This window comes from Buteo buteo, chromosome 9, assembly GCF_964188355.1.
Source record: "Buteo buteo chromosome 9, bButBut1.hap1.1, whole genome shotgun sequence".
Classification (NCBI taxonomy): domain Eukaryota; kingdom Metazoa; phylum Chordata; class Aves; order Accipitriformes; family Accipitridae; genus Buteo; species Buteo buteo.
Genome location: NC_134179.1, coordinates 25,378,033 through 25,405,601, shown reverse-complemented (window position 1 = coordinate 25,405,601; position 27,569 = coordinate 25,378,033). Strand labels below are relative to the sequence as shown.

Genomic DNA, 27,569 nt, shown 5'->3' with positions numbered 1-27,569 from the left:
TGCAGTAAAGCACCGCTGCGACGCGATCTCCTTCCTGGTGCAGGGGAGCATCGGGTGCCAATGCCGCTTGACGGTGATCCGCTGCCCGGGCTCCGCTTTACAGACAAGCCCTTCCCAGCAACTCTTGTGGATGGATGCGCGTCCCGTCCAACAGGTAACCAGGCTGCGGCCGGGGGGCCCCGACCCCTCGAGTCGCTCTTTCGGGAAGGAGAGGGTAAAAGGCGACAGCGCTTAGTCGCGGCGGTACGGGAGGAGGAAGGAGGAGCTGCAGCCGGCGGGGCACGGTGCCCCCGGCCGTGGGACAGAGCGTGTGTGTGTGTGTGGGGGGGTAGGGCAGGGCCACGCCGCTCTGCCGGGGCACAGGCCCGGGGACGGCCTGCGATCGGCCACTAGCGCCGCGGGCCGCCATCTTCCTTGCGGACGGCTACCCAAAACCAAGATGGCGCCGGGGCTGTGAGCGGTGCCGGTGTTTCGCCGCCCAGGGCGGAAGTGACGCACCCGCGGCGGCGGCCGCCGCCCCCCGCTCTCTATGGTGGTTTTTTCTTTTTCCCTTTGGGCCCCGCGTCTCTTCCTCCGGCGAGACGGGAAATGGCCGCCGAGCTGCCATAAGGGAGCGGGGCCGCCGGGAGTTCCGCCCGCCAGGTGAGGAAGGGGCGGAGGGGAAGGGGCCGCGGGAAGGCTTTGCGGGACGGTGGCGTGCGTAGCCGCGGCCGAGCCGGCCCCGGGGAGCGGGGGGAGATGGCGGGGGGAGCCTGAGGGGGAACAGCTCGCCCCCCCCCCCCCCCCCCCGCGCCGCTCGCGCCCCCCACGCGCGGCTGCATCTCCCGCCTCCCCTCCCCCCCCGCCGCCGCGCGGTGCCCGCGCGCCGCGCCGTCCCGCCCCTCCCCTCCCCGCCGCGTGACCTCGGCGCTCCGCAGCCATTATCCTCCGCGCGCCCCCCCCCCCCCCCCCCCAGCCGCGCCAGCCCCCGGGGCCACGGGCCCAACCGCTCCCCCGGGGAGGGGCCGGGCGGCCGCCGTCACCACCCTGCCGCGGGCCGCCGCTGCTTCCTGCGGGAGTCCAGCCGAGCCGGGGTCGCTCCTCCCTGGGCCTGGACGGCGGCCCCGGGAGCGAAGGTAGGGAGGGAAACGGCGGCGGGAGGCGGCCGCCGAGCCGCCTTGAGGTGGTGCGCGGCTTCGGGAAGCCCGCCGCGGAGCGGGGGGGGCGGGGGAGCGGAATGGGCGGCCTGCCCCGTTGGGCCTCCACCCCGGCCGACCTGGGTTTGCAGCCTTTCCGCCATCCCTGTGGGAGATAGGCCCGCGGAGTTGGCCGTGCAGCACTGGTTACAGGAATAGAAAATCTCCCCGTTATCCTCGCGGGTGTGACTCTTAAGGAGGGAAGCGGTGCTGGGGTGAAAGGATGCTTCCCGGTATTGGATCAGCCTTTACGCTCGTTGCAGGAACTTCCCCTCGGGCATGACTGCGGTTCCAGTGCTTGTGCCTTAAATGCTGTGCTCTTGCTTGCCTCCCTGTGCCTTAACTGCCCTGTTTAGAAATGCCTGCAAAAGCCGGCGAGGGGCTGGGGTGGGTTTTATGTGCCTTGCTGAAAGGGGCTGTTACATTCCCGGTGTTGATCATAATGAATACAACCTTTGCGGGACTTTGTCCTTTATTTCTCATTTGCTTTGTAAACCCCATACTTTTCGCCTTTAATTTTCATATGTAAATCAGATTCTTGTTTTGTGTGTCATGGTGATCTTCTACCGAGTCAGTACAGCTTGTCACTTGTTTATCTCTGAGATCAAAGTTTTACTTTAAAAGTAGCAGTTAAATTTTACTACAGAAAGACCCGGGGACATGCAGAACAAAGGAGTTCTTGACACTGCAAGTAGTCACTGCTTGAGTAATGGTTGGTTTATTATAAATAAATAAAAGCATCCCTTAGAATAGTTGTTCTCAGTGTGGGAAGGATTGATTAAAGAGCGTGGGGTTCCAGGAAAATGCTGTCTAGCTGTTGTCTTTGTCCTTCCTCTTCTTTCTCCTCTCTGATAACCTCGTTGCTTTAGACAAAAGTGGAGAGAATAAGAAGGGGTAAAGGCTCTGGCTCCGAGGTGCACTCCAAGCATGCAGCTTCTTGTGGGAGGGAGGGTAAGAATCGCTTCCTCCCACTCGTCCCTTTTAATGTTGAGTGACAGGCTGTGCTGAATGACAGGAAGAGGTTTAATGTGTTACATAGATCGGCACTTGGGGTGTGACTGCCTCTCTCCTGAGCACTGGGTCCATGGCTTGAGAAAGGCTTTAGTGGGCCTGGCTGTGTGGAGCAATTCCCCAGGTGAAGGTTGTGGCTGAGGAAATCTTTCTTGAGGGGAAGGGGGAACGAGGGGCGAGCATCTGCCGTGGGGAAGGGTCTGTTGCCATTGGGGATGCAGAAAACTTGGAGTGGTGGTAGGAATTTAGAAAGGGTCAGCAGGGAGCTGTTGTTTGGCATTAGGCTGCAGGTATTTGGATGGATTAGATTCGGGCTGGTTGTCAAGGAGAGATTGTGGTGTAGGGATTTGAAGAATGCCGGAGAACATTTGGGGTTTGTTTACAAGTAGTGGAGATGGGTGAAGGAAACTACTGAAGAAAGTAAGCCTTTGAGTTACAGCTGTATTCAGTTTATCTTATCTGTGTGAGAGTTTCTCCCAAAGGTATTCTGAAAAAGTGCGTCGCTGTCTTGTTCATTGTGCTGGCACTGGCCTCCATGCAGCCTTGTGGTAAATGGGATCTGGGAGGTGATGCGGCTGAAAAGTCAGCTTTGTCTTTTCGTCCGGAGTAGTTTTCTTCTGGATCAGTTCACTGCTCCAGCTCACCAAGCACCTATATGAATATTGGTCTTGGAACAAATGAGAGAGGGAAGATAGCCTTTTCTGTGGCAGCCTGCTTATAGTTTATTGCAAAGAGATTGTGGAAGCCGCTGTGTAAGGACATATGAAAACACAGTGTTTAAAACAAAAAAATAACAAGAATGGCTATCCAAAACAGTGTTTATCCAAAAACATGCTAATTCCTTTTTGTGTATTGACAAAATTCTTAGAACGAGTCACTTTGATGTCTGTGTTTTTAGTTAGAGGAGAAACATGCTTTTGTTTGCCAATAGTTTTACATAAAAGAACTGCTACCAATCATATGATGGTTTTGCAGAGCTGATTTTACTGTTACTAGGATGCTGTTTTTTTGACTTAATTTGCAAATATTTTATATTGTTGTCTTTATAGAAATGAATGAATTAGGAAAATGTTTTACTGTTGCAGCTGACTTTTCATGTTGTAATTCTTACATGGGTCTGTTTTGTTTTTGTAATTGTGTGGATATTATGAAGATGATGTTATACAGCAAGAATATAAAATAGGGGGAAAATATGCTTCCCAGCTCTTAATTTTACATTCCAGGATAGAAAATTGGGCAAATTTGCGATGGCATTTTAGTATTTGGAGGATTCTAGTCATTGATGATCTGAGTAGTATGGATTGACAGTCACTAATGAAGTGCATTCTGTTCTTATTTGTGATGTGCTGCTGTTAAGTTTGTGGGCATTTAAAAAAGAGGGAGTGGAAGGTAAAGGGTGGATAAGAAAGCATGACAGATGTACAAGCACTGAATAGATGCACTGCTGCCTCAATAAGACTGACTTTCAGTATGTGTATTATGAGAGAATATTACAAATTTTGTGGGATTTCTTCAAGACTGTCCTATCCCCTTTTGTTTTGTCTGATTGTATAATCCTGATTTCTTTTGAAGCCTAAATCTCTGAATGAAAATGCATTTTGACAACAACTTGTGAATGACTTTAACAAGATTTTGACTTAAATCTTCCTGACAGCTTTAAAGTAATGCTTAAGCAAGAGAAATGTAGACTACTAAATAACTATAACTGAAGGATAGCTAAAATAATGAAGCTAAGAGGAAGCAGTGTTTTGCTAGTGTAAGTGGGTATAACTGTCCTAAAATGTCTTCAAAAATTTCCACGTGGTGTAAAACTTTTAAAATGGCTTAACAGATGACGTTGCATCTGCAGCCTGTGTACCCTGAGAAAAATTTAACATCAGTGGTATAGTAAAGACTCTTAAAAATAATGTTTACCAGGAATTTGAAACAGTTTTTTGTCCTTCATTTTTATTTTAAACACAGCAAATGCTAACAGTGACATTTACTTCCTCATGATTGTGTTGCTTGTATTGGGATGAGCCTGAATCTGTTGTGTATCTTGTTTTTGCTTGATGGTCACACTTGCTGGCCGAGGCTGATTTAAGACACCCAAAGATCCTGCTGTTATGTTGTTAAGAACCTTTTCTTGACTCCCTCTTTGGTCATGAATGTGATATAGTATCTGACAGGTAGTAGACTAACCGTTTTTTAAAAACCTCTAGGTTTCTGTGTTAAGGTTTGGTTGTTTAGGGATGGGTTGGGTTTTTTTGTTGGGGGGTGTGTGTGTGGTTTTTTAAAATTTTATTTCATTTTTTTTTAAAGCTGCTTGCAAGTTCTGTTAAAAACCTTAAATTCGAAGTTTGTTGCTGCTGATGGCTTTGCCAAGCTGGTTTCAGGGAAGCTTTTAAGATTGCAGTGCTGCCAAAAGAAGCAGTCCTGTCTGGCTGCTACTACTGCAGCTTCCCTGTTTTGGCCCAAATGTTTGTGGGGCTGTGTCATGAACAATATAGGAAAATGATTTGTATTGAAACTGATCCTGGTGGTCCATACATTTTTCTGATCTAATTCACTGTGTGGTTGCAGAAATACTTGTGCTAGCATAAGGGAGAAGATCATCAGGAATGTGAGGAAACAAAGGATAGGAGAGATGGGACTGTTTCTTTAAACTAGCAGTGCCAGCTTATTCTGGTTTAAGGTACTGTGGAGCTACAGCAGCTTCCTTTGTAATATCCAGATTTTCTAACACAGGAGTGAAATGGTTGAGAGCCAGGCATCTCCTTTTGCATATTTAGGGCGGAAAGCAAGGGAAAAAGAAGCTTGAGTTGCAAAAAGCATGTGCATTACAGCCCTGGTGTTTCAGGCATAGACCATGTTCCTAGCAGTCACAGCTCTCTCTTAAAAATGCTCCGTGTTAGTGATGACATCTTAATACGCACCTTTGGCAGACTGCGTCTTTTCTGAGACTAGTCCAGAGATAAGCTTCCTGCACTGAAGTGAGAGGGGCAACTAGTCTTTTGATTTAGTGATTGATGATGTTTTGTAGCAACATATGATGCTTAGCACCTCTTTTTCATTGCCCTTTACCACTCCTGCCCGTACTTGACATGGTGTAGCTACTACAGACTGACAATGAGCATGAGAGTCTGCAGGAGGAGGCTGTCAGTGATTTTATTTGATACTGTGAAACAATATTTTGTAGTTGTGATGCTTTCAGAGGAATGTGTACTTTTTCTGTGAAAGTGTGAAGCTTGTAGAAGCTTACTGTTATAAAGGAGCTGTTTTCCTACATATTTCTATATCTACCACTATTATTTTCTAAATTAGCTTTAATAGAGGTTAATAACATTTTAGGTTTTTGTATATTGTGAGAATATTTACACAGACAAACCTTTATTCAAAAAAGCAGGGATGTAGTCTTTTCACTTTTGTTCCCAAGTATGAATGTTTGGAAAACGGGGTTTGTGTGTCAAGCTTTTACCTATTATAATGAAATGGAAACAAAAGCCACAAATAGTTGAGGGTTTTTTTAATTCAATATTTAAGGTTTTCTATTCAAAACTCTTTTTCTTTTAAAATGTTATATCCATATCCTTCTTTAAAAAAAAAATTAGGGAGAAGGGCAGCAAATATATTTCATCTGCCAGGTTTGGATGTGGTATTTCCAATGGCTGTTTTAAAAAAAAAAAAAAAAAAAATTGTGGCTACTTCTTACCTTTGCCAGTTGTTAAGAAAAGATTCCTAGAACTGTATGGAAATGACTGCCAGAGTTTGAGCTATAGTAATTTAAGATCCTGCCTTCTGCCTAGAGGTTTTAAAGGTGAAGTAACTATCTTGTTCTATATTCCCGGGATTCAAAGACTTGTCTAAATTAGGATTTTGGATTTCAGCTAACACCAACAGACTGTTTTTAAAAGTCAGAAGTAGAGGTGATTTAAATATTGATTTAAAATCTCGGACTGAACTTCAACCATTTAGCTGCAGTTTGTATTACTTTTTCTGTACTTGACTTCTGAATGCCTTAATTAACCTTTGCTAGCTAATACCATCTCGCCTTTTGTCTAGACAAGATCTGAAATGGTCCGATACACTACTGTGCTCCTTCAGAGACTCATGCTTGCTGATGATGAGAAGTAAAAACTTAATCTTATTAAAGCATATATTTTGTAGAAATTGGAAATATCTTGGTCACTACTAGTGAATGGTAAGTGGACTTTTGAAAGCAGTGTTTATGGACACAAGTGCTACATTTCTTCTTTTAGATGAAGAAAACATTGAAAACATCCGTGAACAAGTGTGAAAGTGTCATTTAGGAGCAGTGGATGTCTTATGGCTTTGGCTTTAATGAATAAATGGTTGAGATGCAGAATTTCTGGGAGATCCGTGCCGTCTGTATTGAATTGGGACAAAATTCTGAGTTACTTGAGTGGAATTGGAAAGTTTGCTTAATGTTGAATCAGACTATGAATGTACACGTAGTTATAAGGCTTTGAGGTAATTAAAAGCTCAGGCCAGTGAAAAGTTCGTACATTTGAGAATGGTTTCATTATTGCAGTTATGCTTTGTTTCTGTATACCTGTAAAAAAGCTTATTTTTGAAGATGATGGTTATTTAGGTAAACTCATATACATATGCATTTTAAACAATAAGGTATAACAGAGTAATGCTTGTATAAATGTTGCAGAAGAAACCTAAATGTAAAGCTTTTACTGTTGTCTAAAGTCCTCATGCCAATTTTTTTTTTTTTAAAAGATAGCTCCAGTTAAGTGCAATGCTGTATGTTAGAGTTTGAACTGGGCTAACAATTTGCCACTGTCCTTTTTGCCCCCTTCTCCTGGCTGCATGCTGTTCTTTCCCCCATAATCCAGCTCTGGCACTTGTTTGGCCCTTCATTAAGCCAGTTTGATAACCTAGCCATATGAAAATGATTTCTTGGTATCAAGAGCCTGCTCACTGAAGGACCCAAAAGGTGTTAGGGCTTTTGTGAAGGTGAGGATAATGTGTTACACAGCCCTGTAAGCAAGGCTGAAGGTGGAGTGATCGTGTATGGAAGGGGGAGTAGGATTTGCCCCTCGACAATGGCTAGCTCTTGAGCTGCTCCAGTCTTAACATGCTGCTTCACTGAGTCCAAGAGTAAATTTGCCATTTCTTATGTGTTGTCTTTTCATGATAAACAGATTAATGTTTGAACCAATTTAAGCAAAAGGTATTACCTGCACTTTAGTAAAAGTTCATGTCTTTTGACAGTCTCTTTTTCTGTTCTGTATAGGGATCAGTATTGCTGAAAGCACAAATAGAGGGTTTTGAAATAATTGCTTCATTGGCACCAACTAACAGTTTGAGGTAAGATTAACTTAATTCTATTTTTAAATGTTCTGATTGAACCCAACCATTTAAGAGGAGAATTGATTTTGTTTTCCTAAAATTTATGCTTGCAATAAGACACTACAATATAGAGAACTTTCTGAAATTACTCTATCTCTTGTAAAGGTCAACTATCATACAGTATATACGTACTTGTCGTACATAGAATGCAAATGTATAAATGTTATTGTTGAATACAGGGAAAATCAAATTTCCTTTAAAGCTGAGATTGGGTTGTATTATAAACTTATGTGCATCTGAAGTTTGGTCTGAAAACTACTTGTAATAGCAAAAAAACCTCTGGGTGTTTTTTTTTTTCTATCACTCTTGGAAAATGGGTATGCTTCATCTCTTGCAACAGTTTAAAACCTCTAAATTTATGTTGCCTGTGAGTAAATGAGCATAAGAGTTTATAAGCCATTTTCTGTGAGTTTAATTGAACACAATGAATTAGAAGCCATCTTCTGAGTATAGGTTATGCAAATTTGCTTTTTAATGGAAGGAGCCACTAAAAGCATTCGACACATTATTCTTCTCCAAGGTAAATAATTTTTTTCTTAGTTAAATGGAAAGCTAGTTTAGATTAAAATTAATTTTTTTCTGGGTTAGTTTCGGATGAGGTTACATTTCTTTGGGGCCATGCAAAGTCTTGTGCTACTGTGGTGGGGAAAGTCGTATGGGGCAGGAGGGACCAGTTGATAGGGGAAAGGTTGGTCTGCTTCTTTCTTTTGGGTTCTCTTATATGTGTCAAATCTCTGAAATTCTGTTAACTTTACGTTAAGCTCTAACGCTGTTTATTTGTCTTTACATAATTGAAATATCACCCAGGTAACAAGAAAGATTATATAAAGTACCTTGTGACAGAAAGTGCTTGTTGTGTTGAGCTTGTATTTTCAATACAATAATTCTAGGCTTTCGTGTGTGTTTGCAATACAAAAGCTAAATGTTTGGGTTTTCTATTTTTATTTTAATTGTTATTAAACAATGAGGATCATGGGTATTGAGCATACAAAGGCCTGAAAACGTGTAGTTACTTGTTCACAGTTTATATTCAGGTTGTCTAATGTGACCTTTTTTTTTTTTTTAAGCTGGGCAATTTCAAAAGAAAATGGTAATGGGTCAAAGTTTTTTATTAATTAAATTGGGGATTTTTAGCCACTGATCTGAAAAGAAAAGGTGTGTATTTTTTTTTTATGGCTAGCACTAATTAATTCTCAATATTTATTATGACTGTACATAAGAAGAAATGCTGGTTTATTATTAATTTATTTTCTTTTAGGACTCATTGCTTTATAATAAATTGTAATTTTCATAGCTTAGTTTGAGCTGAAAAATGTTGAATTCTGTTACAAGCCATATTATTTAACTAGTTAAGTTGGCCATGCATTTTACATGTAGTTTAAAAAGCAAAGTTAACTTAAAAAGGTGTAGGGTGGGCATATTGACCGGTGGAAAATCGGATCAGAGTGATTAGCTTTAGTACATGTGGTTAAGAGAAATAATACCCCTGGCTCAAACCAGCAACTGCTGGACAGAGTACTTGAGGGCTTTTTCTTTGCTTATGTAAAAGGTACATTGTAGGGGACTGTAAAGTCCTTCCAGAGAAGGATTAGTGCATTGGAAATGCAATGAAACTATAAACCACACAAATAGCAAGAATTTTGTTTCAAATATATTAAAATGTGTAATTGTGCATTCTTAATGTTATTTCTTGCCTTAATTTGCAGAAACTTTTTTGTTGTTGTTGTTGCTTCCTCTCTCCTTCTACAGGATCAGTTTGCAATTAAACTTGGAAAACCTTTTACTGTTATACTTTATCTTTTCAGACAAACTGTGTGCACTGTAGCTACGTTAAATTCTTTAAAATGTGGTTGAGCTTTTAATTTACTAATAAATGTACTCATATTGTCGTCAAAGTTCTTTGGTTTAGGAAATACTATACCTCTTTGTAATATTCTCATTTTAGCATATAAAAATTTTGTTCATCTATATGATTTACGTGGTCTCTAAATAGTTGCTTCCGTTTTTTTTTTTTCCCCCTCCCTTCACTGCTTTTCCTTTTGGGAAGGAGTATATCTACTGGGAAAAATGGGTCGATCTAACTCTAGATCACATTCTTCAAGATCAAAGTCCAGATCTCAGTCCAGCTCTAGGTCAAGATCCAGATCACATTCTAGAAAAAAGAGATACAGGTAAATTGATGTCTTACTGCATGAAAAGTATATGAGTTTTTGTCTGGAAATTATTTTTCACTTGCATGAAGCGGTGGCAAAAGTGAGCCTGGGGTCTTACTTCATTTTAGGCTGTAGGTAAATTCTGCTTTGAATGTAATTTCTGTTACTTCAATTGTCTAATACTTGGCTGTTTTTTCTCTTCCTGCATCTCAAGATAATTTCAGAATGCTAATGGTTCATGATTTGTGGCTTGTTTGATTCTCCCCTCCCCCTTCACATAATGTTTTCTTTGTCCAGTCTCTTTCCCTGTGATTTGTTCTGTATTTCTCATGCAGCTTTTCAGATCTGGAGTAACTTAAGGCTTCAGCAGATAAGCTTTGCTGTATCTTGTCTTCTCAGTTGCCTCCAGCCTTTGCCTCATCTTTTTTACTAGTGGACATTACCATCTCCCATAAAAGAAATGGCTGAATTGAATGTTTACTGCCTCATCAGCTGCTGTCCACAGGCTGGCATATTAAACTGGGGGTCATGTCACTTCATGTTCGAGGCTGTGAACCATGGTGGCTGAGGAAATGGGTGCCATGCTCCAGAATGGTGATAATCTCTAATGGCAGGGCAGGCCACTGAGGCTGGTAATGTCTTAATCATGTGATGCTGAAGTCTAAGTTTCACAGTCCTTAGGAGTGTAGGCATGTTTATTATAATCTTTTGAGACAGAAATAATAGATAGATTGTAGAAGTTACTTTAAGACTGTTAGTCTGCTTCCTTTACCATTCTGACTGCATTTGAGAAATCTAGCATTTAGTGGCAAGGCACTTTGTTGTTGTTGTTTTTATTCTCCATTTGTCAAATGTTGATGTTTGCTTTTTAATTTTAGTTCTAGGTCTCGGTCAAGGACATACTCACGATCTCGCAGCAGGGATCGTGTTTATTCTAGAGATTATCGCAGAGATTACAGAAATAATAGAGGAATGAGACGTCCCTATGGTTACAGAGGAAGAGGTAGAGGGTATTATCAAGGAGGAGGTGGTAGATACCATCGTGGAGGTTATAGGCCTGTCTGGAACCGAAGACACTCCCGAAGCCCTAGGCGTGGCCGGTCACGTTCCAGAAGTCCAAAACGAAGGTCTGTGTCTTCCCAGAGGTCCCGGAGCAGATCTCGTCGATCTTACAGATCTTCCAGGTCCCCGAGGTCCTCTTCATCTCGTTCTTCATCCCCATACAGCAAATCACCTGTCTCTTCCAAAAGACGTGCGTCTCTGGAAAAGCAGGCAAAGAAAACTGAAGGGGCTCCTTTGCAAGATAGCCCCTTGAAAAATAAATCACAAGATGAACAGAAAGATACATTTGAACATGACCCATCAGAGTCTCTTGACGATTTTAACAAATCATCAGCAGCTTCTGGCGACATTTGGCCTGGCCTTTCAGCGTATGATAACAGTCCAAGGTCACCCCATAGTCCTTCTATTGCCACCCCACCTAGTCAGAGTTCATCTTGCTCTGATGCCCCTTTGCTTAGCACAGCCCACTCAGCAAAGGACACACCTCAACATTCCCATTCCATTCAGCATAGTCCTGAGAGGTCTGGCTCTGGTTCTCTTGGAAATGGTTCTAGCCGTTATAGTCCTTCTCAGAATAGCCCATTGCATCATATCCCTTCGAGGAGAAGCCCTGCAAAGACAATCCCATCACAGAGTGCTCCCCGTGAGGAGGCTCGAGTGCGGTCATTTTATCCTGAGGGTGGTGAACAAGAAACTGCGAAAGGTGGAAAGTTTATGAAAAGGTAAGAATTAAATTACAAACGTAATGTTGCCTCTTAAAATGCTGTCTGTTATAGAGTTTTGACAAGATCATCACTGCCTTGAAAAACACAATGTGGAATAAATATTACTAATTTTAGTCTGGTTGGAGTTGAGCTTGAAACATATGCCTTTTCCTCCTAAGATGCTTCAAGTTCTTGGCCATTGGCTAGTGGAGATAGGGACATGTATTGTTGAGGAAAAATTAGTTTGTTCTTTTCCTTTACGGTGTATTTTCTTATACTCCATTTACTGTTAAGAAAAATCTTAACTGGAATAGTGCATCAGGCTTGCTTGTTTGATAGGGAATTCTGTTCAAGTATTTTAAAATTTTAATGCTTCATGTAGTTTGAAATGCAAATCTTCTGGAAGTCTAAAAATGCATATGTTGCACAATGATTTCTTTGTTAACATGAACAGCATTGATTGCTAATTGTGTGGTGTAGTATCACAACTCTGATGCCTTGACTTTCATTACTTATGAAAGAGGGTAGGTCTTGATATTCTTGGAACATAATTCTAGGGATGTGAAGGATGACATATTTAAAGTTCAATGTATATTTTCCAATTAACGTAAAATTCTTCAGTGTGCTCTTAAAATGTTTGATATAGTAGTAATTTTTAAAGGTTGTAAAAAATCTGACATTAGACTGTTCCTTTCTAAAGTGACTTGTATTTCAGTGGATTTCATAAAATGAATTATAGAGGAAAGTTGTGACTATGCTATATAGGCTTGATTGAAGGCTTTTAAATGAATTTGTCCAGTCAGTTATTTATTATGTAAACATACACTGCTTAGAAGATCAAAAATACAACTTCCCCTGTGGTAGATGTATTGGAGTTGGTGAAAGTGTTACAATCTATGTGAAAATAGTGCATAGATAAGGCAGTGGCTGAAATAATTAATTGGTAAGTGTGTTTCTGTGTTTAGGAGAGTTGCCTTCTAAAGGTTCCCTGCTTGTACACGACATAGTGAATGCGTTAAGCCTGTGTTGGATTTTGTAATTCTCTTAGAAATGTGCAGAATCTTGAATATCATTCACTTTTTTTCCTATGGTACTCCTTTAAATTTTTCACTAAAAGAAGTACAAAAATGAATTGCAGTCTGAATTATCAAATTTCTTGTGAATTTGATGGAAAAAAATAACTGGTGTAAGAGAATGTGAAACTGGGTACTGATTAAGAGAGAAAACAAACCACTAGCTTTTTTATAAACTCAAGCAGAGAGTTTTTAGGTGTTCTACAGAAAGGCATTATATTCTTCAGATGCCTCCAGTAGTACATAAATGACAGTAGGTACAGTGTTAATGGTGTGTGAAGTGTTGCATGCTGAAGTTAAATTGCTCAGAGGAATGTATTTTCTTCTTTTTGGTGTGGGATTGACACAAAAGAGGAATGCAAGTGAACTGGAATGAATGCACTCCAGAGTTACCAGTCTCTTCTTTGCTATCCACAGGTACACAGATGAAGAGTCTAGAGTATACCTGCTTGATAGGGGTAATACCAGGGAGAAGGAGGCCCAGAAGGAGAGAGGATCAGAAAAAGGGAGGACAGAGGGAGAAAGGGAATGGGAGGAACAGGAAACTTTAGATTTTTTCGTTGATAAAGAGACTGGGAAAGAAAAGTTTAATGACTCTGAAGGGGAGGACACAGAGGAGACAGAGGATTACAGACAGTTCAGAAAGTCTGTCCTGGCAGATCAGGGTAAAAATTTTCCTACTGCATCTCACCGGAATGCTGAGGAGGAAGGAGCCAAATACAAATCTAAAATATCAATCAAGGGCAATAGAGAGAGCGATGGATTTAGAGATGAGAAAAGTTATAAGCTTAAAGAGACTGGCTATGTAGTGGAAAGGCCTAGTGCAACAAAAGATAAGCACAAGGAAGAAGACAAGAGTTCTGAGAGACTAATGATGAAGAAAGAAACTCAGTCACCTGAGCAGGTAAAGTCTGAAAAGCTCAAAGAACTCTTTGATTACAGTCCCCCTCTACACAAGAATCTGGATGCGAGAGAAAAATCCACCTTCAGAGAGGAGAGCCCACTTAGGATCAAAATGATAGCCAGTGACTCCCATCGTCCTGAAGTTAAACTCAAAATGGCACCGGTACCTCTTGATGATTCCAATAGGTAAATTATTCCACTTTACAGTGTGGTTCTCCACCTTCCTGCAGTGTCATTCCTCTTTATTTAAACTAGTGGTTTCTTTTTGTGTGTCTCTTTTGTTGTTGATGCATTTTAGACCTGCTTCCTTGACTAAAGACAGGCTGCTTGCTAGCACACTTGTCCATTCCGTCAAGAAGGAGCAAGAGTTCCGATCCATCTTTGACCACATTAAGTTGCCACAGGCCAGCAAAAGCACGTCAGAGTCATTTATTCAGCACATTGTGTCGTTGGTTCATCATGTCAAAGGTATGTATTCAGTTTATTGTACTGAATATACGTCTGACAATTTCATTTCAGCCTGTTTGCTGTCTCTAGTACAGGAAGGTTTCAGCCCTCTTTCAATGTTGATATAGTCAGACTTTCTTCCTTTTGAGGTACACATAAAAATAATTAGAAAGATAATAGCTACAGAAGCTAGTATAAAAAAACCCAAGCAGTATAGATCATAATAGCAGTTATACTATGTTTCTGGATAAATTTTTGAGCATCAGTAGCATATAAAGTTTGAATTTTTGCAGTGTAGTTTTAAACATACTACATTGGTCAATCTTTTCTTACTTAGTTTTCTTTTAATGGCTGTAGCATACAATTTTATATTAAGTGGTGCAATGTGGGTTGACAGGTGTCTTTTGCACTGTAAATAAATACAATGGCATTCCTTTTGGAGCACCCTAGAGCTCATTTCCAGGTCCTTACGAGAAGGCGTTTTCGTCTCAAAATAATAAGATTTAAGAAAAATTGTGCTCTAGATGGTACTAAAATAAACTGTGATATTTCATTTTATTCCTATTTGACAGTATTGCAGTACTGGAGCCAGGAATTTCACTTATAGGAACTTGGCAGTGGCTAAATAAACCTCCATTAAAGGAATTACACACCAATTATTTTCTTATTTAACAGTAGTAGCTGTTGCTTACTATAAACATGCAAAAAACCCCAACCAAACAAGAATAACAAAAAAACCCACCAAAAAACCTACCAAAACCCAAACCCAGACCATCAAAGTAGATGTATTTCATTTAGGTCACATATCCTGTCAAAGTTTTCTGATGGAAAAATAGATGATTCCTTAAAATCCAGTGAGGATATCTGGAGAATTCTTTAAAATGCTTTATTTCCATAGCATTTACTTTATTTCACTGGGCTGTTGTCTTGTTCTTGTGTTTAATGTACTGAGATAATATGGAAGAATTTGCTGGTGAAAATAATTTTGATGTATCGTCATACAAAGGGGGAATGTGGAAATGCTTAATTAGGTGACCAGTTTCAGCATCTCTACCTGTAAGCATTGTTTTTTTAAGATGCTTTAGCTTCTAGAATTGCAAAGATTTGTGCGTTAGAAATACGTGCTAAGGTTCTGTTAAAAGTCTCATTTTGTTGGCAAAATTCAGATTACTAAGGTGAAATGATTTCCTGCATTTTGAATTACTTATAAAGGAGGAACTAATAGTCAGCAATAATAGATTATGATAATGTATTAGATTTTAAAAAAATCTTATTGGGACAGCTGTATAGAGTATAATGATTTGTTGTGAAAGTATCTATTCTATTGATATGTAAAGAGATTTAAGGCTCAGTCCAGTGAGAGCCTCTGTAAGTTTTTGCTTATGTGGTACATATGTAGGCTGTAGGTGAAATAATATTCCTGAAACTCTCACATGTCGATCACAGAATAGACTGTTTTTCTGTAAACTTTGTATGTTAAACAAATAACTGTTAAATGTAACAGCTTAACAGCCTATCTGGTCAAGTTATTAGAATATGTACAGTTATGGTTGTTTTTGAAAGCAGAACCTCTCTTTAAGTTTGAAATTTACTGTAGTCTGTAATCGGATTTTAGTAACTCTTTTGACAAATTGCAGTTATGTTCATTATTGGTGTGATGCGACCAGTCTGAACAGCTCTTTATTAATGTAGAGCTGAAAATGCCCAGTGATGTTTTCTTTTTCATTGTAACTAGGTCCTGGAATGTGTTTTGAAATGGCAAAATCCATGTTACAAAAGTAAAATAGCTGTTGAAAGATACAGATGCCAAACAGGCAAAGTTGAACCTTCTGTCTTCCTGGCAAAAATGGCATAAAAACAGAGTTGCTAGCTCAAATTCCTGTGTTTGATGGAATTATGATTGAGGCACTACCCTTGTAGTGGCCGTTTCAAGTTTTAATGGTTGGTTATGAGACAAATACTGGATGCCGGGCGGTAAGTTGATACAGATGTATGTTGACCTGTTAAGCAGATAGCTTGCTTCATATGTAACATTTCATAGCTCATGACTTTATGTATTTCTATATTACATTTAAACACATTTGTTGAGCTGGTTTAAAAACCGAGTTTTGCTGTTGCTAATTTAACTGTCTCTGAAGGAAAGAGAAAATTTGTCAGAGAAGTTGTCAAGTTTGCCAAGATGCCAGACGCTTAAATGAATTTATTTACATATAGGTGTGTTAATTGTCTTGGATCGTTTATCATCACAACCTCAAATCAAGAAATTGTACTCCTTTAAGAAATGACTTGTTAGGTCATTCATGTAGTTATTGAAGCATACACTTAAGTGTTTTCACTGAATTAACTCTTACTTTAAGTTAAAGATGAGATGAATAGTAAAATGTACTTATTGCAAGTATTCATGACTCAAAGTAACTTCATTTTCTCTTACGGGCAAAGTATAAAATAACTGTTAAGAAATTGCTCCCTTCTCTTTCATTAGAGGAAAAGGTCATTGAAATGAGCAAGTCCAATCAGTAAATGATGCTTGAATTAGATGTCATACAGTCATGGCATAGTTATAAGTAGACTTGCAGTGATGCTGTGCACTGTTACTTTGTTTGGGTTACAGAATGTGTAAAAATAGGGAAAACACCACATTTGCTTGTCCTGATAGATTTATTGAAAATACTATGTTTTTTGCCTGCTATTTGCCTTTCTGTCAGGAGTAAAATACCTGTCAGTTGAATTAAACTAATGAAACAGTGTTTTTTCTATTGTAACCAACAGAGCAATACTTCAAGTCAGCTGGAATGACCCTAAATGAGAGGTTCACTGCATATCAAAAAGCTACTGAAGAACACTGCACCCGGCAAAAGAGCCCAGAAATACATAGGTACATGTTAACTGCATATGTAGATGCTTTGTGTTTCAAATAATGTCTGCTACTATTTCTTTTGAGAACCAAAAATATTTTTCCTAATCTGTGTGGAGCAGTTTGTCAATTTCTTTGTAAATACAAAACACCAAAAAACCCCACCAAAACCCCCTTCTGTAAAAACTCATCTGAGCCCAAGTCTGGCTTCATCTGTGGTGTTGTAGCAGATGTCTTCTCTACCTCTGTATCTCATTTGGGATATATTTACTTTTCTCACATGCAGTGCTCAAATATTGAGGGGCATATGTCTTGAAGGTGAAAAGAAGCCCTGTACATGCATCTTTATTCTTCAGTATGAAATGTTCCATCTCATACTACTTTAGTTCTTGTTTGTGTTAATTTACAGCAGTCTTTTTTTTGAAAAATCTGAGAGCCTGAAAGGTAAGAAGGTAGGCATGCAGATGTAGTTTCTGATCATGTGCTATTTATGATGCAGTGTACTATATTTGTGTTGTATGTGAGGATATGTTATCTCCATATTCAGTATCCAACTTCACAAGTTTTCTTAACTGTTCAGTATTTTTGACTTTACAGCAAACTACCACAGCATTGATGATTTCTTTGGGGGGTGGATTTTCAGCTGGCTACATACACTGATCTTTTGAAATAACTCATTAGACATATTTTGTATCTTCAAAGCTGTACTGAAAATGTGACAAACCAAACTGTCTATTTTCTATATTTGTGTTTCTAGCATACTTCACACAAAACAGAACCAAGGTTTTTAATTTTCACTCTGCTTCTGTATTCTGGTGGGGCTTTATATGTAAAAAATTCTGTTCTACTGTGAAAATGCCTTGTTTCTCAGTTTTCTGTTGAAAAGAAATGTCTGAGGCCATTGACAGTCACATACATGTATGGCAAGACACTGCTTTTATTTTACATTTAGGAGGATTGACATCTCTCCAAGTACCCTGAGGAAGCATACCCGTTTAGCAGGTGAAGAGAGAGTCTTTAAAGAAGAAAGTCAAAAAGTAGGTTCTAAGTAAATATCCTATCTGTATTTCTGAACTTAATGTGTTTCCCTTTAAATCTAAACTTCAACTTTGTGTTTGTATATGAAAATACAAAAAAAAAAAAAATTTGCATTTATTGTATCTGGAGTACTTGCATTTAGAACTTTTTTTTTTCTTTGAGTAAAACATGTTAACAAGCCATTTTATGTTGCATGATTTTGCTGTATTGATAACATCGCATATAAGGTCAAGTCTTCTCCCACCCTTCCTTTCTTCTTGGACATTTCTTGACCAATTTTGTGGCACTAAGCTGCCCAAGGACAAAGAATACAAAGAATAGAAGGGGGGGCGGGGGGGAAGTACCGAGGTGGTCAGTGAGTAGTATGGTTGAATTACAAAGGTGCTTGTGCTTTGTTAAAAACAATTTGCCAGAAGAAATGAATATGTAAACATCCTCCCAAACCATGTATTATGGTCTGTCTGTATCAAAAAGTAGATATCCCATTGGCTTGATGGGAATGCTTGTTTGAAACTGAAATTCTTAGCTGTTCTTTTTTTAGATCTAGCCATTGCATGTAAAGGGCGTTCACTTATTGTCAATTTGTGTGCTGAAGAGTGTTGAAAAAATAGGTAAATTCTATCTTGCTTTTTGAAAATTGATGCACAGCTTACCTTTTCATTCAGATTCTCTTCTGGATATTTTATTTCAAAATTTTGTTCCAAAATATATGTTTGTTTACAGGGAGATAAAAAATTAAGGTGCGATTCTGCTGATCTTCGGCATGACATTGACCGACGTAGAAAAGAGCGAAGTAAAGAACGAGGAGACTCAAAGGGTTCCAGGGAATCCAGTGGGTCAAGAAAGCATGAGAAAACTCCAAAAGATTACAAGGATTACAAATCTTACAAAGATGACAGGTAAATATTTGAAGTCCCTATATAGGTTTTTAGCTTCTAATTAGCCTTTTGTAATTGTAAGCTTAATTGCTTTCAATTTTCAATGTATAATGGAACGTTTAAATTTAAACAATTAAAATTATTTGTTTTACAGCAAATATGTATTATCTGTCTTTTACACGGCTAATGGTGGATGAGGACAAAAACTTTGGAATAGCAAGCTAACACTGAAAAAAAAAATGACAAATTAATCTGTCCTATTATCCAGGCTACATCAGGAGGTTGGACTTCAATGCAGTACATTTCTATAAACAGTTTGTGTAAGAACTTTGGTTCGTTATGCTTGATTCCGCACTTTTTCAACTCATAACACCCAGAGTATGAGAACCTTACTGATACTTAGGTTTTAACATGGGTGAGAAGGGGAATTTTTATTTTTGTCTAAAGCCAGTGGGCTGTTTTTAAGAAAAAAAAAATTAGCATATCTCAGTGGATACTGTGTAGCAGTGGTAAGAGTTACTTCAGGTATGACCTTCCTTTGAATAGAATATTAAAATCTTGTAATTTGGGCCAAATTAGTACCACTATGGGGTTACTAAAAGTCTTGCTGTAGCACTTTTTTTTCCCTGCTTTGTACTGGATATACAATGAATTTTTACTTACGCTTCCTGTTTCCCATTTACTTTCTGACTTTGGTATCCACATTATCTTCCACTGGCTAATTCCATACAGCCATCTACATAGGGAAGCCCACACAGTATCTTCTCAACAGTGTGCAAACTGATCTATGTAAAGTTACTGTAAAACTTTGCCTTGAGGGTTTTCTTCCCTTAAATTTTTGTTTTTCTGCCTCGGAAGAAAGGCAGATCTTAAAAGTAACAAAATCTCTTCATGGCATCAAAACCTAGAAAAACTGTATTTGCAGTTTGCAGACTGCTGCTTTCCAACTCACTAGCAATAATATATATTTAGTGCATTTAAATGTGTAAGAGGAGGCTGGAAAGTGGAACTATACTTCACCTTAACATCTGAAATATGTAACATGTATGTGACTTTATCATCAGAAGGGGGATAGTTTTTCATAAAATATAAAGAGACCCCTTTTAGTATAGCATGTTACAGACTGTCTAGTACTTTTAAAATAGCACACAGTGTATGTTTTTATTTTTCAGTAAACAAAAAAGAGATCAAGACCGTGCTCGGTCCTCCCCATCTTCCTCCCCATCATCTTCCTCATCCAGTTCTCGAGAAGAAAAGGATTGCAAGAAAGAAAGAGATGAAGAGTTCAAAACCCACCATGAACAGAAAGAATACTCTGGTTTTGCAGGAGTCAACAGGCCAAGAGGCACCTTTGTAAGTTGCTGTCTTACTCTTGCCCCAAATTATGAACACTTTACCAATAGTAATAGTATAACAAATAAAATGAGGAAGTGTTGCAGTGATTAATGTTAGCCTAGACTTCTTTCATAGCACTGATTCTTGAATTCTTTTATGTGATGTACCAAACCTGAAAAGTTGGGGTTTTTTCCCCAGCACTGCCCAATAGCAGCTAATTGGTGTGTAAAAATGCATTAGCATACCACTAGAGACCCTAGTGGAAGGATAGGAAAATAATTTTGTGCTTATTCCTTGTTCTTTTATAATTATGTTGTTTACTAACAGGATCTGAATGAAAATTTACCTTTCTGTAGAGATTAAATGTTGTGATCTGTTACCTCTCAACTCCTTGCAGTTTCTGTTTTTTCCTGTCATTTTCAGTTTGGTTTTGCCCTCCTTTGTGATGCCTGCAACTTGTTAAATACAGAATGGTGCATAACTAAAAAATATACCTCAACCTTGAAACAGCTCTATTGAGGAGAGGAGATGGTATACTTGTTATTTTTCAGTGTTTCTTTGGCCTGAACTAGCCACAGTGAACATGAAAGCTCATTAATTTAGCTCTGGAATATGTTTCAGCATTGTGATTTGGAAAGTGACACATTGACCACTATAGCCCTCAGAAAAATTTTAAAGTTAAAAATTCTGTGTTAATGTAATTACTGATACTTAAATGGGAAATGTTAGAAGCATTAGGAAACACTAGGAATCAATAAAGGAGGCCTTGAAAAGAGAAGGAACACTTTAAACAAACAAACTCCCCCCCCGCCCCCAAACCACAACAAAAAAAAACCAAACAAAACACAAAAAAAAGGCAAGTTCCGTGTTTCAGTGGGGAAAGAACTGTCAAATAGACTTACGTAATGGGTAGGAGTAATTTCATACTTCCACAATAATTCCTTCATGTAGCCTGTAATTCAGATAACCTGTAAATAACACTAAAAGGCATTGTTTGGTATAAATGCACATTAAATTGTTTTGTAGTAGTGTAAAAAGTTTGGAACTAGACACAAGGGTGCCTGAAATGTATGTAGGGTGTGCAATACTCGAGTTAACGTTTGAATCTTCCATCTGAAAAACTGTTGCTACTTAGAAAAGTCAAAGTTCAAAACTTCTAACGCTAAAAATGCATCATTTCCTCCTTTCTTGTTTTTTTAAATGTAATTATACTAAGGAACACTCATGTGGCATAAATGTATAAATCCTTGGGTGGCATAGGCATCAAATATGACAATATCAGCACAATTTCTAGCTGTATAAGGTAGTGGCACTAAGTTAAACAAAAGTAGAGCTTAAAACACCCTCTCATCTCAAAGAGAATCAGTTGAAGAAAACTTACAATTGATGGAAGCCTTACTGCTTTATAAAACCAGATTGTACATATGAAAGAGGTGCTACTTTAGATGAAATTTAAGTAGATGTGAATTGGAAATGTAATAGACTTCTACTAATTTAACTACTGGTGACTGTGCAATAATAACTGGTTAACGTTCCCTAATAACATACATGGTCACACACAGGCTTAGTGAACAAACTGTGTCTGAACAGGAGAATTTAAATAGACCAACCTGTTGACTCAAATCTTCTCTTCAGGGATACAGCTTGGATAGTATTGAAACATAGGGGCTGGCTACTGTAGGAATGTCTGTGTCATTCAGGCTAATAGTGGCTGCATTCCAGTAAATACTGCTCTGCTTTTGGAGTAAATAAAATGTTTTGGTTGTGAATCCTCCCCAAAGCAGGAACAGGGGATAGGATAAGGGAGACTTTAATGAAATTGACAGCTTGGCTTATATGTTAAATCAACAATGATTCTTCACTAACACTTGCTGATAGACTATAATACATAGTTCTAGGCTTTTAGTACATAAACATCATGAATAGTTTTGAAGTAGGAGCACAGAAATAAGGATAAATAGAATGTTTTAATGACACTGTCATTAGTATCCAGCTCCTAAAGAATTCTGTGTCTAACAGTTCTGTTTAAAAGCAGTTTTCTCTTTCTATAGAAAGTGTACTCTTGTCTTTTTTGTGATGGTCTTTGCAGTAAGCAAGCCCATAAAGATAATACTGTAGTGGATTTCATCTGCTGTATTTCTTTGCCTGAAAGATGATGTGGTGGGGGGGTAGTGTTAATACAGTGCCGAGGAAAGCTCGAGATATTTTTCTTAAAGGGAATCTGATCATAGGACCTAATATCAGGAAATGCTGTTCTCTCTTTTTTTTTTTTTTTTTTTTTTTATCCTGTCATAATTTTGTTGCTACATCCTTTTGGTCCCCTCACTGTGATACTGCTTTTTGTGCCCTATATTTGTGAAGGTTTCAAAGCTATTGGAAATAAAGCATGTAGTATTTCCTCTCTTGTACAGTTTTTTTTCAGGTGATAGTCTGTCAGTTTCCAAGTGATTCTCTAAGCATTTTTTTTCATTTGCCTACAGTGTATTGGACAGGCCTTATGAGCCTTTTACAGACTGTTTTTTAGTATGTTTGATTTCAGAGTAGTTTTAAAACTGCCGGGCATAAATTCTGCATTAGCAGTGTTAGAACTTTGTGGAACTAAGTATGCATAATACTCCTCTTTGAAGTTAGTTAATTATATCTTTTTTTTGGTCTATGTTTATGGAACATACTTATTTTTAACAAAGGGAATTAATTTTCAGTCACGTTTTTGTACAGATGCTCTGAAGACCCAGTTCTGTATTTTTAACTAGGCTGTTTATGGGAATGGTGTTCTGTAGTAACTGCAGGTTTTAGCAGTCTATCTTCCCAACCTAACCTTTATTCTCTGCTTGAATGGAGGGTATAAACCCCTGTTTAATGTTTTCTACAAGCTAAAAATCTAGATGCTGAGGGAACTGTATGTATTACTACTTAGTGTATTCTAGGTTAAGTATTTTCTTTATTGCTGTGAGACTTTCTAGCCTAACATTTTAAAATCCTGTTAATTCATTATAAAGACTATTTAAGACACTGCTTTTCACTTCAAGCATTGTTTCTCTGTACAACATATATTTTTCATTTTTCAGAGTAAAGAGTTTACTCATTTGAAATTTAATTTGGCCTAAAGTACATTTCTGAATTGCAGTTGAAACTGTTTGAGTAACACAAAGTGGACATACTTATTTGAAAACTGCATTGTATATATGTATTCTAGAATCACTTTCTTGTAACTGATAGGACTGACACCATAAATGACCTTTCTTTTCCCCCCTGATAGTTTTCTTCTTTCAATCTAGTTTTTCTGTTTGTTTTTTGTCTATGAACAGCTTCAGAAGCTTCTGCTGACCTTTTGTTGCAACACACTGGTTTACCAGCAAAGGAAATTTCTTTGGTGGTTGTGGGTGAATTTATGCCAAGAACTCAAATGTGTTTCAATTAAGTTTATCATTATTTCAAAGTGAATGCTTGACTATATTAAGGTAATATGTGAATGTGAAAATGGTTTTACACTTGCAGATACTGTAATTAAGCACAGAAACAGCGTTTTCAGTAATAGAGAACTTGAACTCTTCTTTGTGGTTTTATGTAAATGGATTAAATGACATCTTGGTTAATCAGTTTCGAATTAGGGGCAGAGGAAGAGCCAGAGGAGTCTTTGCTGGAACAAATACTGGTCCCAGCAACTCAAATACTACTTTTCAGAAGAGACCGAAGGAAGAGGAGTGGGATCCTGAATATACCCCAAAAAGCAAGAAATACTTCTTGGTGGGTGTGGAGAACTCGATATCTTATGCATGCTTTTGTTTTTTCAAACTTTCTACAAGCGTAGAAGTAGCATGCATGTACAGACAAGGACTTCAGTTACGTAACCATGAGAATACCAGGGTGGGTTTAGTGCCCGGTTCTGCTTCTCTTGCATCTGTCCGCATCAGGCTGGCAATAACTGTGGCCTGACGGGGAATTAATCTCCAAAACTTGCATCAGTGCATGGGGAAGAAGGCAGACTCAGACTAAAATTATTAAAAACAAATTTTAAACCAAAAAGACTTGTGCTGTGTTTTCCTGAATTTATGTCTGTCTGGCATTTGAGCTTTGTCTTAGATTTGTCTGGAAGTCTGCAAAAGTGGAAGGTCAGGAAAAGCTGACAGTATTTGTGGATGTATGTAGGCTGACTCTGTTATTAGCAGTCCTTCTGTTCTTAGTTGAATAGTGTGATAGTCATAAGAAAATCACCTTAGTTTTGATGCCTTTTCCCCATCTGGATTATGAAAGGAGGACTGTTGATGTAACCACCCAGTAAGTAGTGTAGTCTACTGAATATGTAGCCTCTGTTGCAGTTGATTTCCTTAACAATGCTAACTTCTAAGGATATTGTTTCACCACTGAAAAATGTTAAGTAGTGAAGATTAGAGCTTCTTCTATAGCATTATAGTTTGTCACAAATATGCTAACAGGTAATCCAAGAAATAATGCAGCCACAATTTAGATGTTTGTACAAGGAGCTCTCCTCCATCTCCCCACACATACATAAACTTTTCTGATCAATAAACATAGAAAGACATGTGATAATCTATTCATTAAGAAATGCTATGATAGCTAGAACAAATAATTGTAGCTATTAAACTTTTTTCTCATCTCTAAAACCCCCATTTTTTAATTAAAAAAAAAGCCACCCTTTAACTGTTCTTATATAATTGTTAATAAACTGCTTTATATACGTGTGGTATGTGTTTAATAGTTCAAATTTCTTTCCAAATCACAAGTAAAAAAAGCAGATATTGAAGCAAGTGTACCTCACTCTTCTAAAGATAAACTTTTTTATATTAAATAATTGTCTGTAGTGTTCATGCAGTGCACAGAATGATTGTCAGAAGACTTACCAAACTATGTTAAGCTATATTTTGTAGCAAGATAGCAAATTTTAAGCTTATTAACCAGAGAAACTCAGCTGCTGTTAATGTCAGATTTAAACAGTTTAAACTACATTTGCCCTGCATTGTACAGGTGAAGCAAGGTGTCTGAAAACTGCCTTCAATTACCTTTCCTTAATAAGTATAAAGAACTTTATCTCTGTATTAAAGTTAAAATAAAAAAAAATTCTAGCACATTCCTAGAGCTTCTTCCTTTAAAATCACAGATTTTTTTTTTCTCAAAACTAGCGAGTAATTCTTTCTTCTGACTGAAGATAAGTGACAGATAACAGATTTGCTACTCACAAACATTTGAGTAGACCCACAGCTAAGGGGGGGCTCTTAAAACAATTTTATTGTTGTGGTTTTATAGCATCGTGAATTGTAAGGATATATTTCATAAATTTATTTCTATAAATTATGATCTGAACTGTTAAAAAGTTATCTTAATTTTTTTTTCCTATGTATAGTATAAATTTGATATAGAGTACTGACATTTAATGGGTATATTTAAGAGCTGTCCTAACCTTATTCTTTGTCTGGTATTATTGTAGCATGATGACAGAGACGATGGTGTGGATTATTGGGCCAAAAGAGGAAGAGGCCGTGGTACTTTCCAGCGTGGCAGAGGGCGTTTTAACTTCAAAAAGTCAGGTAGCAGTCCGAAGTGGACACATGACAAATACCAAGGGGATGGGATTGTGGAAGATGAAGAAGAAACGATTGAGAATAATGAAGACAAGGACAGACGCAAAGAGGAAAAGGTAAGCAGTTTAGTGAATCGCAGATTAGACAGTTCATCTTGCAGTATCTCCAGTAATTGTGTGGGTGTGTGGGTGGATCACTTTAAAAGGTTTCAGAGTTTGGTTATTAACAGTTTACAAGAAGACTTTTCTTTCTTTCCACAGGAATAACCCTGGAAGAAAGTTGTAGCTGAAAGAGCAGCTCTTGCACCACCCACACAACATTTTTAATATGTTTTTTTTGTTGTCAAATGAATGTAAGCATTTTACTTAAATTTTACTGTTGGAAAGTAGTTTAGAGGGATTGTTTTTGTTTTAAGCCTTTAGAAAAAAATCTTGATATAGTAAACTATGTTAATGATCGTACAGGTAGAAAGTAAAATATTTGTAACAACTTTTAAGAAATTTTACTGTTTGTTATATGCAGTGTAATTCTGCTTTGTCCAAATATATGGTCAAGTACAACTCTAAAAGTTTTGATTCTCCCCTATGTCTGTGTTTTATTCTGAAGTAAACTTACAGCTCTGCACACCTGAAATCTTGGAGCAGCATTTTTTATAAACTGATTATTTCTGTGTTGCCTTTTTATAAGAATTGTATTTAAGGATAGTTATCCAGTCATAGTATAAGTACAAATGAGTTGTGCAAAATGCTGATTATACATTAGTTCACGAGAATCACATTTACATAGTGTGTCAGTGATAAACCTGGATTCTTACTCCACCCTGCTAGAGAGTGCTGCAAGAATTTTATCTTCAAGAGTGAAACTGTCACTCTTTTTTAGTAGCCTAAGAAATACATATGTATATAAATACTAAGCCGAGTTTGAAGTGTATTATTTCCCTTCTGGAATGTGAGTTTTAGAAACCTATTTCAAGTCACTGCTGCTAGAAACTTTTAAACAGATCTGAAAACTGGAGTTCCCTCCCCCATCTCTGTAGTTAGGGCAGAACTACCTACAACTAGCTTAATTCCTGTAGCTTGAGTCTAGAACAGACCAGTCATGTATTATGGATACCTAGTGATTTGCTTTGTTATTAAAAGATGCTTCTTTTGTCAAGGGTAACTTAGTGTAATTTTTAAGTTTTTATAAACCTAGGGTTTAAATTCATTGCAGGAAAAGTGTGCTGTCCATAAAGTATGAAGTACAAGTGGCATTTTCAGGGCCACTAGCATTTATAGTTTCAGATTTCTGTCAATAGCTTAACCGTCAACAGAACACTTCAATTAAGAAATTGGTGGCAGTATAAACCTAGCTGCTGCTTTATCAATTTTTATTCCAGTTTGTTAAAACTGCCTCTTTAATTTCTTTATGTGGACTTGCCTCTCCAGGTATGTAATCTGACAAGAGTCTTTGCATCTTCTATCACATTTGCAGCCTTAAGTGAAATGGGGGACACACACACGACACCCAACAAAACCATGACAAAAATCCCTGAAAAAGTAAAGCAAGATATGTTAAAACCTGAATCAGTAAAGATACTTCAGATATACTAAATGTTTCTATGAAATCTGAATTCCATTGCAGTGCCCTGGAAGCATCTTTCTTTAATGTTCCACTTTATAGAATGTGTAAATCTGAGGTTAGAACTCAGTGGTAAAAAATAACTTAGCAAAAGGTGTGAGAAATGAGTCTTACTTTCTTTGCCATTGATTTCTAAATAGTTGTGCTTCTAGTATTTTTCTAGCCAAAGTGCAGAAGTTAGTCTACAATTGTTTGGGGTTTTATTTAAACAAAACCAACAAACCCACAAACTCAGTTTAGTGGTAGGTATGCTTTTAACCTACGGAACGTTAAGGATGACGGTAACATACTTGAATTAACAGAACAAGGACATTCTGATACAGCAAGACTACTTAGGTTTTCTTTCTCAACCAACTATAGATACAGTAAATCTTAATGTTACATGGAGTTAAAAGTGTAGTTGTTCTTAGTTTGC

The 27,569-nt window shown here is 38.2% G+C and overlaps 1 protein-coding gene across 9 annotated transcripts; it reads left to right on the top strand.

The window, feature by feature from the left end:
- On the top strand, positions 1 to 26,459 carry BCLAF1 (BCL2 associated transcription factor 1). Of its 9 annotated transcripts, XM_075035788.1 has the most exons (14): positions 493 to 642; positions 7,432 to 7,505; positions 8,615 to 8,702; positions 9,595 to 9,718; positions 10,579 to 11,484; positions 12,957 to 13,628; positions 13,741 to 13,910; positions 16,659 to 16,764; positions 17,696 to 17,780; positions 18,505 to 18,680; positions 19,832 to 20,012; positions 23,595 to 23,741; positions 25,441 to 25,650; positions 25,795 to 26,450. In XM_075035788.1, exons 4-14 carry the CDS (start codon positions 9,615 to 9,617, stop codon positions 25,798 to 25,800), a joined length of 2,763 nt encoding a protein of 920 aa, XP_074891889.1. In that variant the 5' UTR covers positions 493 to 642; positions 7,432 to 7,505; positions 8,615 to 8,702; positions 9,595 to 9,614; the 3' UTR covers positions 25,801 to 26,450. The 9 variants fall into 9 exon arrangements, 8 of the variants coding, with proteins under 8 accessions (XP_074891886.1, XP_074891889.1, XP_074891885.1 ...); XM_075035785.1 differs by lacking the exons at positions 493 to 642; positions 8,615 to 8,702 and adding an exon at positions 1 to 154; XM_075035784.1 differs by lacking the exon at positions 8,615 to 8,702 and having other exon boundaries at positions 494 to 642.
- The last annotated feature ends 1,110 nt before the right edge of the window (positions 26,460 to 27,569 follow it).